Source organism: Nannospalax galili, unplaced genomic scaffold (genome assembly GCF_000622305.1).
Source record: "Nannospalax galili isolate Female #2095 unplaced genomic scaffold, S.galili_v1.0 scaffold346, whole genome shotgun sequence".
Taxonomy (NCBI): Eukaryota; Metazoa; Chordata; class Mammalia; order Rodentia; family Spalacidae; genus Nannospalax; species Nannospalax galili.
This window is the reverse complement of record NW_008357637.1, coordinates 9,067,249-9,079,109: the sequence shown is the minus strand read 5'-3', so window position 1 is coordinate 9,079,109 and position 11,861 is coordinate 9,067,249. Positions and strand designations below refer to the sequence as shown.

At 39.6% G+C, this 11,861-nt stretch overlaps 1 protein-coding gene across 3 annotated transcripts in view; it reads left to right on the top strand.

The window, feature by feature from the left end:
- Ccdc141 (coiled-coil domain containing 141) overlaps nucleotides 1–11,861 on the top strand; it is a 207,432-nt gene that overhangs the window by 112,737 nt on the left and 82,834 nt on the right. For all 3 annotated transcript variants that reach the window (XM_017794928.2, XM_008855352.3, XM_017794927.2), the window contains exon 8: nucleotides 6,667–6,839. In XM_017794928.2, the coding sequence (XP_017650417.1) occupies nucleotides 6,667–6,839 (173 nt within the window). The remainder of the gene's footprint in view (nucleotides 1–6,666; nucleotides 6,840–11,861) is intronic.

The following is an 11,861-nucleotide window of genomic DNA, read 5'->3' as shown; positions in this document are numbered from 1 at the left end:
TCTACATCTATGGGGAAGTTGTAATTTATGCTGGGGCAGAACTTTCCAGTGATACATCCACTTTGTGGTTGCCCATGTTCCTCCTGTAAGTCACCCTTATCCCAGGTTCCATAAATAAACCCAAAAAACTCATTGCTTCCCCCAAATTGGACTCTAATGTAGAGTCCTACTTTGGTCTGTCCTATCTGGAGTGAGTAAGGGTTTGTTTGTGCTTTCCAGTAAAAGTTCATACAACAAAGCTAACTATACTACATTGTTCATAACAGATTGTATTGATTCAAAATAGTTGGGATGAGAACAGTTTAAAAGAGGAAATCTTAATTACTTTAAAGCCAAGAACAGACAATTGTCTGACCCCCATCTGAAAGGTAGATAGAGGTGTATAAAAGGATGATCACACATACCACCTCTCCAAAGTCTCTAGGCAGTCTGACTGTTTATTTCTTAGGATTCCTATAGTATTTCTCAGTGTTCCTCAGAGAGAGGTTATGTCTTAATCATCTTCGTATGCCATCTAGTGTTCAAAAATTTTTTTGTTGGATGAATTAATAAATGGCTGGTTATATGGCATATCAGTTTAGATTTTGAGTTTGAGTTTTCTCTTCTAAAATACATCTAATAATCTTTCTCTACTTCAGAGTATCTTTCCAAAATTTCCTACAATTAGAGATAAAATTGTACAGGATTTTAAGAGTGTAGTTGGAGCATAAAATTAATAAAACTGTGGGATGTTAAATGAAAATTTAAAAACATTTGTTAAAATGACACTTTGCTAAAATAACAGAGTGGATCTTGGAGCCAGGCTGGGCATAAATCTGATCTGAAATGCTTTATTAACTGCATGGCCTTGGGCAGTTACTAATTTCCTCCTGCCTCTGGCTTATTTATTTGTAAAATAGAGATCCTAATTGTATATCCTCACAGGATCATCATACTGCCTGAATAAGCTGATATATGGCCAGTCGCAGCCTAGCTAAACACTCACTGAGTGGCAGCCATCGTTTGGTAGCTGTGTGTGCATTTCACATCACAGAAGCTACTCTGATGTGATAAACAGGGGTGGTCCGTGCATAGCTGGGTATATGGTTCATAGTTGTCACTATTTTTGGATGAATAAAAAGAAGAAATGATTCGCACATTATAACTAGACCCTTTCCATATTAACATTCCTGGGATCATCCTAAAAATCATTTAGGACAATTAAGGCAAAAGGGGAAAAATTATTAATAGATTTGAGCTGACTAAAGTTCTACTTCACAAGTCTAATTTCATTTGTAAAGCAGATTTACGTCAGAAAGACTGAGAGATGTCTGTAATGTCCTCTACTCCTCATTGATAAAACTGTATAGATACATGTGTTCAATTTAAAGCTTCTTTTCCAGTATTTTTTTTTTTTTTTTTTAGTTTTTCAGATTGTGAGGTAAGAACTGCATTAGAAACCAATGGCTTTAAACATAGCTTATGAAGACCATTCATTCTCCACCCTGTCGTTTATGCCACGTTGTAACAGAAAGGGATTGGTGGGCCCAGCTCAGGACTTTGAGAGGCAAGGAAAAGACAGGGGCAGCAGAAGAGGGGAAATTAGAGCTGAGAAATCACATCTTCCTCAAGTTGCTGTTCTTCAGGGGTTTCCAAACTGGGGCAGCTTTGACCAGGAACTGAAAAAGGAATCAGTTTGCCAGCCTCAGCCATCAGAAGTTGTTTCAGGTGATGTTTAAGAATGCAAGTGAAGATTTGTTTCTTTATAGAAGCAGTAAGAGTCAGGAAATCTGACTCTCCAAAGGTGGTGGAACCAAGTATTCTAGAAGCTCAAAAGAGTTTTTGTGTTCTTGCTTATTTTCAAGTTCTGTTTTGTTTGTATTTAATATTGACTCTTTCCAAATTAGTGAAGAATTTAGTGTTGTTTCTTATTAAGTATCTTTGTGAAACAGTATGATATGAGAATTATGCTGGATGACTCATGGTTCTTGCTTAAATTATTAGTCTTGTAGATATATGAAAAGAATAAAGCATACCTTGCCTTGATACCATCTCTGTTTGATTTGGTGCTGTGTGCCTTGGATCTTGCACTTAACAGGGGGAAAAGGAAAGGCCCTTTAAAGAACAAAAGCCAAGCAGCTCCTTAATCCTTTCCAAATTTGGGTCCAAATGGGCTGATCCTGCCTCCTCCTTGTGTGTGTAAGGACAGAGTATGGTATGACATGGTCCAGACAATCTAGGACCCAGCAGGAGAAAATATTGCCCTTGTACTTAAATCCTTTGAGTCCAATCATAAAAGCTTTATTTGACTTGGACATAGAAGGTTTAAAGATTCAGGGGCTATGAAAAGAAAAGCCTTAGTGAGGTAGGGGGGAGTGTTGGTTCCAAGGGAGTTTGTGTGAGGCGCATGGTGTTCTTGTTGTCAGGAATACCCTGTTCTGTACCTTATGTGCAACAGAGAGATCAGTACGTCATCTTCCTTATGGATGCGACAAATAGAAAAGCACTCTGTTCTATTTGGGGGATAGATGAAATGAGAGCAATGATGCTACATGGATTCCTCATCAAATTTTACACGGAATAAGACAGGAAGAGTTTTGCACATAATTCAGAAAGTCACAGACAATGTAATCTAGAAGTAAGCATCTTCTTAAAGTCTAAAGGTTTAACTCTTATTTTTGTGTCTATAGAATTATTCTAATTTAGGTTTAGAATTAGGAAATAAGTCCTTTTTGGCCTTCTGCTCACCCCACCCACAGGAATTCCATAAATGTATTTATTGGACTAATGAAAGAAGGAAAACAGTCATCTCCTTTATATTGCCATAGTTTTATTAAATTGCTTTATTATACAGAGAAATTTGTAATTAACTGTTTCCCTAACATTTGTCTATTTGAGAAAAATCTCTGGAAGAAAATTTGGTTAGTCTGATTCCAAGTTAATGAGCTATCTTTGCCTTCTAGTGAATGTTTGGTCCTGCAAGCTATTTTATTCTATTAGGAAATAATGCCTTTATTATAGCATTATGAGCAGGGTACAGTGATATCACACATGTGTTTAATGGCCTTATGGCTTCAGCTTCTAACTCCTATGAAGAGGAGACCCAGGCTGAGGTAGCAGAGTGGCAGCTGCTCACTTCGGCCACAGAGAAAAGGCTTCTTGGAACAAAGGGCAGGCAGCGGGTGGCTTTGTCCTTCTCTGAGACTTTTTCTTTTTGTCTTTTTGAGACAGGGTCTCCCTGTAGCCCCAGCTGTTCTGGAACTCACTATGTAGACCAGGCTGGCCTTGAACTCATAGAGATCTGCCTGCCTCCCAAGTGCTGGGATTAAAGGTGTACGCCACCATGCCCAGCCTTCTCTGGGACTTTTTAAAGATATGTTTGATCAACCAAGATGTGGAATAGCAGCTAACAATTTCTGAGTACTTCTTTGTGCATCTGTTATCATGCCTACTTTCAAGATTTTTCTTCTTTAGTTTTCAAATTAGCAAAAAGCACAAACTATATTAAGGTTATAATGATTTAATATTAAATGAGTTAAATTTGTAAGCAAGGATTAAGTACCTGGGTAGTCTCCATCCTTTCTCCATTCATATCAGGATCTTGAGACTTTCTTTTAAAAGAATATAGGAGCGAGCATCCCAACATTTCCATGCAGACTTTCTCTGATCTCCTTTAGTGTAGTATGGGGTTTGTTGATCTGAAGCATCAATATAACATTCAATATCTCACATATCTTAAACTTTAAGGGGGATTTAGGAGATTCTCAGGTAATTTTAACTATGACAGATATTTGCTTTGGGCATTGACTTTAATTACTACCCCGGATGAACAAGAAACACCATTTTATTCAAAATAAGCCATCCAGAATTTAAAATACAAAACAATATCTGCAGAACAGTGGTTACTGCTCAGTGATGTTTCAGTGAGCTATGGAAGGATTCAGAAAGTCATAATATTTTATTTTCTCGCACTACCATTTGTTGTATTTTGCTCTGTTGCCAGATGCAAGAAAAACAGGGTCAAATGAGAGAGTTCTTTGGGATCAAAGTTGTTTTTTTTTTAAGGCTTGCTTTCTGGGCCTGGAGAGTTGGCTCAGTGGTTGAGAGCGCTGACTGCTCTTGCAGAGAACCCGGGTGCAGTTCCCAGTCCCCACATGGCAGCTAACAACAGCCTAGTTGGTAACTCCAGTTTACGGGATCCGATGCCTTCTTCTGGCCTCCATGGACATTGTACCATACAGGTGTACTTATATGCAGGCCAAACACTCATACACACTGAATAAACAAACAATAAAAGCTTACTTTCCTTTAAAGTAACATAGCAGAATGTAAACTTTTTTCTTGATCTTTCTCTGTACAACCTCTCTACTTTCCTCTACATCTTTTCCCTGCGATAAGGAGAAGCAGATATTTATGTAGAAAGATTAAGTTTTAAAACCTCAACTTTTCTGGCCAGATTACAGCATTTTCTAAATACTCTTCTTTCTTAAGCCTCACGTAGTGATTCTTGTACATGTGATGCTATACCCTGGGTTTAAGAGCAGGGGCCCAAGGGCTATACAAATTGGGTATAAATCCTGGTTGGCCTCTTAGAATTGTAACTTTGTACAATTTATTTAATGCCTCTGAAATTTGGTTTCATGGGTCATACAATAGGTATAATTTCTTAGTTCTTCCTGAGGCTGTTAAGAGAGGATAATATGCTTGGAACACAGCAGGCATTCAGTAATATTTGTTTATTTAATGGGAAGCAATTATGTGACACACAGTATGGCAGCAAGTGCATAGTCAGATCTCATCAGACTGCTGTTAGTGTTATTTCAAATAAATAATCAGAACTGTTTTCAAGCATTCTTAAGTTGGAAAGAACAGACCTGAAAGACCTGAGGACATTAGTGGGAAAAGAGAATCTTGACATATAATAAGAGCATTTGAGAGCTTTCACTTGTAGATTCCAATTCTGTCCACTTCTAATTCTGCCATTCAAACTGCTTCCCTAAGACAGCAGCCACACACAGGGGTGTGTTTTCCATCCATCCTCGGCTGTATTGTTGAGGCCTTTCAAATGTCTTCTCTGAACGTTCACCCAGCCTTGCTCCCCTGCCTCCCTCAGGTCTCCATTAGCCCATCTATTCTCATTTCTCATGATCTGGGATCCTCCCTCATGGTCTTCTGTGGGGTATTCCTACTACATTCTGATGGGTTGCTGCCAAGCTCAGTGGCTTCCTACTTAACAATCAGAAAAGACAGACTTTAAGCTTCTGCTTCACTACATGGTTCTGTGATATTTTTGTGACAGAACTGTTCTCCAGAATTATTTGGAGCACTCTGAAAGGCAATTTCCTCCAAGAGTGTTGAAGAACAGAAGAATTCTCTCTTAAAAAAAAAAAAAAAAGATTGCCCTGGGTGTGGTGGCACATGCCTTTAATCCCAGCACTTGGGAGGCCGAGACAGGTGGATCTCTGAGTTTGAGGCCAGCCTGGTCTACATAGTGAGTCCCAGGCCAGCTGGGGCTACAAGTAGACCCTGTCTCAAAAAGACCAAAAAAAGAGATTTTTATTTTTATGTGTATATGTGTACACCTGTGTGTGTGCATGTCACATGCATTCAAGTGCCCACTGAAGCCAGAAGAGTGTGTTGGATCAGCTAAACCTGGAGTTACAGGTGGTTGTGAGCTACTGGGTATGGGTGCTGATAACTGAACTCAGATCCTCTGTTAAAACAGCATGTGCTTTTAACCATGGAGCCATCTCTCCACCCCCATATTTCTGTATATTTTTATTTTCTTTCTTTATAAGATTTTCTTTGGGGGCTAGAGAGATGGCTCAGTGATTAAGAGCACTGGATGCTCTTGCAGAGGACCTGGGTTTGGTTCCCAGCACCCACATGGCAGCTAACAACTGCTTGTAACTCCAGTTCCAGGGGATTCGATGCCCTCTTCTTTCTTTTCCACATTAATTTTGCAAACTTCATGTCCTGTGTTTGGCAGTCAGTCTGCCAATGAAGGAAGGAAATGAAGGCATTAAAAATATTTTTTCTTTTATGACAATACCTTAATTTGAAAGGGCTATTTTTCCTGTATAATCCGATTTGGTATATTGGAAACTATTACCTTGGTCTTACTCTTTGTCCTGATTCAAAACTGAATTATAATCTTCTCTGTAGGCCAGATGGATGCCTGGGCTGGAGTGGGCCAGAGTATTATTTTTAAAAGGCAAGAGAGAAAACCAAATTAGTAATTTCTTGAATGTTTCCCTTCAGTGCTTCAGGTTCAAAGTGTAATTCATTAAGAAATTTCCTTTTAAGACTTATTACAGAGATATTCAGGCCATGAAAGTCTATTAATTTTTAATAGCTTATCTTTTATATGCATTCAGTATAAAACACACAAAATAAAAGTGAGACTATCCAAATTCCACACAGTTGTAACTGTCTGTGTCATGTAGTATCTCGATATAAGATATTTTGGTAATTTTATGGTGTTGACATTTATTACTGTTGAACTAAGCTATAAGTTTTCCTAAATGAAAATGATACAGCTGTGTTCCAGGAGTAAGAAACTTTTTTGTTGTTATAATGAAACTAGTAAATTGAATGGCCTTGTTTAATCGCTGGTGCTTCATGTACACATTGATGGAGATTTTTAAACTAGAAAAGCAGAAAATGCAAGTATGTTTTCTTTGGCAGGCATTTGATGTACTTGGAAAAGTTGAAGCTTACCTTAAGCTCCTTAAATCAGAGGGTTTAAGTTTGCCTGTCTTGGCAGTGAGGCATGAGGAATTACACAGCGAAATTAAAGACTGCACAGCTGATGCTCTACAAAAGGGACAAACCTTAATCAGCCAAGTGGACTCCTGCAGGTGAGTAAAGTCTGTTTCATCCTCAGCGTAACAAGCTTTCTCACAGTTTCCACAACCTATTAAAAAATAAGTTGCATGAGGTTTTTTTTTCTGCTTCTGAAGTTTTCTGCATTATGATATGGCTTAAAAGGCTTTATTGAATTATGGTCAACAGTGATTCTGAACATAGCATTGCTCATAGAAATGAAGCTATAGTCTGAGCTTGAAGACTTAAAGGTGCTAAGCTTTGTCTCTGCATGTTCCTGAGGAGGGGAGAGGAAATGGGCCAAATAAGAATGGTCATTCTATCAAAAGTAATCAAAATTCATGAATCAATGCACTAGAATTGAGGACCCAGTCCACGTGCTAACAGCCACCTGAGTTTTTAAAAAATATTGTATTCATTATTTTTATTTTATGTGTATCTGTGTATTGCCTGCATGTAGGTAAGTGCACCCGTGTCGTGCAGTGCCCTAGGAAGACAGAAGAGTCTGTTGGATCCCCTGGAACTGGAGTTACAGACAGTTGTTAGCTGCCATGTGGGTGCTGAGATTTGAACCCAGGTCTTCTACAAGAACAGTGTTCTCAACCACTGAGCCATCTCTCCAGCCCCACCACCTGAGTTTTGACAAAGGGCCAACAAGCCTTTGGCTCCCAAGCCATCCATGTCCTAGTAACTTGATGGCATGCTTACTTCCCTTTAGTTCATGAGCCTTGAGTCTTTGACCCATTTTTTTCCTTTCTAGAAAAAAAATTAACTACCAGAATTCTCATTCTTTTTTCCCTTGCTGGTTCCCTGAGCAAAATCCCCAAATAAAAGTTAACCATTATTAATAATAGCTCACATTTGGTGAGAGCCTGCTATGTGCCAGGCACTGTGCCAAGAGCTTTAAGGACATTATCTCCCTAATCCACAGCAACTCTATGAAACACATGCTAGGAATGTGTTCCTTTCACAGATAAGGTAACTGAGATACAGAGCTTAAGTTGCAGAAGTTCACATAGGCAGTTTGTGACAGAACCAGGCTTTGAAGCATGGGCCCCAGTTTCATGCTTTCTGGCAGTGTACTGGGAGGGTCATTTCAATTAGCATGTTTGGTGAGTGCTTCAAGTTGAGTTTAGAGTTGAGGAGACAGAAGGAGAGAACCGGGCCTTCAGAAACAGAAGGGAATGCAGTTAGAAAGTGCAGACGCGAAGACAAAGGGATATGACAGAGCAGTTCATGGAGCGTGGATTAGGAAGGAATGAAGGCAGCCCAGGCATTTTGACAGAATGGATGAAACAGAACTGTACAAATGGGTTATATGCAGATTTTCATCTTCCATATCCATAGTGTTCTTGAAACTCAAAAACAATTTGAAGAATGAAATAGATAGGATGTGGTAATAATTATTTTATTTCTGTTTATTCCTTGTTTTGCTGTCTTTTAGATATGTTTAAGTGCTGATTTGGAAGTCTAGGGATAGGAAATTTTCTTTCCAGAAAACAATCTGAACTGGAGAGAGACATTTGATTCAGGGATTTAGATGGTTGCCATGGGGCATTGCCAAGCTGAGATTAGAGATAATCCAAGGTCTTCCAGCAAGAGCCAAAAACTGGAGGGCAAGAGAAGGGCAAACAATTCTCTGCTGTGGAAAAACTACCAATGACAGTTGTAGCTAAGGAGTAACTTAATGTAGGAGCCCAGTTGAGCACCAAGTGAGGCTATTTTCCATCAGATTCCAAGACCCAGGCATACCTACCCAACCTGGGCCCAAGTATGTACACAGAAGCTCCACCCCTTTCTACTTCTGATCCAAATCTACTCTTTATAAGCATCTTGAGCCATTCAGAAGACAACCTATGAGATAAAACGGGCGCTTATTGGTACCTGTTGGACATTGATCTGAATCGTGATGACTGGAGCAAGTGGTGAGGCCTGCTGATAGCAGTGTGAATGATGCCAGCTCAGTTGAGCAAGTGGGTCTCACAGCCCCAGAGAATGCTATCTCTCAGGTCAGGCTACTTTTTGCTTGTGCTATTTTCTTTGGCCATGGGGAGGTTCCTCCTGTGTGCACCAATCAGAATGTAGCCAAAGACCTCTCTTTTGATCTCTGGAGGTTGAGTTTGGGGTTCTTTTTTCCTAGTTGGAACTCCATCTCACAAATCCTAGAAGTTGGGCTTCTCCAAAGTCTAATCCTTGACTTAATTCAGCAAGAACTCTGGGCCCCTGTGGCTCACCTTCTGGAGCTGTGGTCTAAAAATAACCTCCCAGGCAGAAGCTGGTACAATCACAAGCCTTGTCCCATTTGCTTCCCTTCTCTGGGATCGTTGTCCTAGGCTGTTGCTAGTCACACATTTGTCTTTTTCCAAGACCTGATAGGAAATTTAACCTCTGCTTCTTGGTCAGAAATGGAACTTTTTGGCTCAGTTTTGATGGTTCACTCCTAGAGTCAGAAAGATAGCCACATGTTTTTACTGCTAAACCTTATTCTGTTCGCTCTAACCAGTAATGCTTTCATTTGATTCTTAAACATTTTAGAAATGTACTTTTAGTCATCTTCATTCCTCCTCCTCCTTCCTCTCCTCTTTATCTCCCCTCCTCCCCCACCCTCTCCTCCCTCTCCCCCCTCCTTCCCCTCCCCTTCATCCTCTCCCTTCTACCCCCCCCCAGCTTTTAGACGTCCCTTTTTTAGGGTTTACTTTTTCATTTACTTGTCTAGTACCATTTCTTTGTCTCCTTTGCTCTTTCTAGTCTTAATTTTTACACATACACTGTTTTTCAAAGGGAAAGTTATTTTGTTTTCAGAAGGCAGTCTGGGTCTTAATAGAAAAATAATGATTAGGAATATTACAAGAAATTAAGCTAATAGCAAAGTAACTGGATTGAAAACCAGAACTAGTAGCATGTTTGTGTCAGCTTCGTAGTAGTCAGCTTCCATAGTAGTACAACATATTTAGTTGCCCTGAGATTTCATAATTTTACAAATCAATGTTACTTCCCCTTGGAGGAGGAACTGAAACTAAAGTGAAATTGTTTCTTGGGAAGGGACATTTTTGATTCAGAAGGTAGGTGCAGAATTGAATCCATTAAAAAACTAAATTAAAAATATATTAGAGTCTCAGTTGCAAAATAGAGGTGAACATGACTACTGACCTCGATTCCCCGAATTACCTCCAGGACTTATTTCCCCTTCTTCATCTAATCCATCTGGTCAAGTACCTGGGTCCCCAGCAAAGGAAAGAAGCAAAAGTTTCACAAGAAGGAACTTTTCTGTCACAGAGACTGTGGAGCGCAGGTAGAGTTTGGAACAGTGACATTGACAACCAACATAAATCTGAATAGATCGAAGTACCTGTTATGAGCCTCACAGTGGACTCCTAGATTTCTGAATGCCCAGGGTGCTACCAGGACCCCAAACACCAAGGTTTCCATTACCAGACTGAAAAGTGGCATGGATCAGAAACTTAAGATGCCACGTCAAAGGAGTTTTATTTCACGCAGTCTGAAAGTGCAAATAATGAATTGATTTTTAAACTTCACTTCTCTGAAGCTTTTCCTCCTCTGTGAAACGGGGTTCACTTTTCAGAGTTTCTTTTAATTAAACAATGTAGCAACACTCCTTGCACATAGAAAGCATCCAATGAATAATTGCTTCATCTTTTAAAGTCTTCTATACAAAGAACTTCAAAAATAAAATTCTAATAGCCAAATGGTTGTTTCAAATGATAACAGAGAAAGAGGTACTAAATAGTGGTAGTCATTTATTAAACTGGGAAAGTCATGAATGAACCAGAGAAGATAAATATTTGACCTGAGATAATAAAAGGAAAAATTTAGAATTGGGATATTGACAGGAATTTCAGAGGTACTATTATTTTATTTTTTTCCTTAATAATAGAAAATAAGATCCAAGCAGTTCACATTTACCTGAGATAAAAGTATTCTCAGTAAATCAGAGGTATTTGTCATTACTCTTCTGTAGATGCCATCTTCCTTGGAACAGGCCCACACTGTTTTTCTATCCTGGAAGCAAGCACATTTGAACTTCAAGCAGCCTCACAGAATAAATAGTGGTAGAGTTCACATTTCTTTGTCCTCCCTCTTTCTTTCTCTCTATCTCTCTCTCTCTCCCTCCCTCCCTTCCTTCCTTCTTTTCTTTTCTTTTCTTTCTTTTTTTTTTTCCTTCAGTCTTTTTGAGATAGGGTCACCCTTGTAGCCCCAGTTGGCCTGGAACTCAATATGTACACCAGGCTGGCCTTGACGTCACAGAGATCTGCCTGCCTCTGCCTCCCGAGTGCTGGGACTAAAGGCATGCGCCACCATGCCCAGCTTTCCTTGCTTTTTCTATATTGGGCCTATCATATGATAATTTGGAGTCATTAAGTAGTTTTGATCTTTTTGGACCATAATATTTGTCATATGAGCTATGTGTATTTTAAGTATGAAAGATACTTTTACACATTCCTTTGTGCTTTGTTATGATATGCTACCTCTAATAGAATCTGATAATGGTCAAATTTAGGCTCGTAGAAGGTTGAAAGCCCTTGGTTTCTGGCCATTGCCTGCCTTATCTCCTCCTAGACTTTAATTGGCATTCTTGACCAAAGATGGTCTGCTGCAAAGCAGACCTCTGCAATGTTTAAGCTACAGGACATTGGGAGGTTGGAAGTGCTAGGTCTGAGCCTCATCTGAAGAAGTTTTCCATAATGACTGAAAGCAAGAAATCACCTTCTTTTTCCCTCAGTGAAGTTCCTAGTTCAGAATTCAAAAACAAGGGGTTGGAGAGATGGATCAGCAGTTTAGAGCACTGACTGCTCTTGTAAAAGACCTGGATTCGGCACCCCCAGCCATTCCCCACTACTTGTCCATTTGGTGAATCTACTCAGCCTATCTAGAGGTCTTTGTTTTAGGAAGATCAGCTGTTCCTCATCTAGCAGCAATCAGTTGTCAATATTCCTTTAGATAAGATTGGGGTCTGATGTTCATTTTCCCAATTCCATGCTGGGTTACTATCTGGGAGTCCCTTTGGCCACCCTGGCCAACAACTCAAAAGAAGGTAT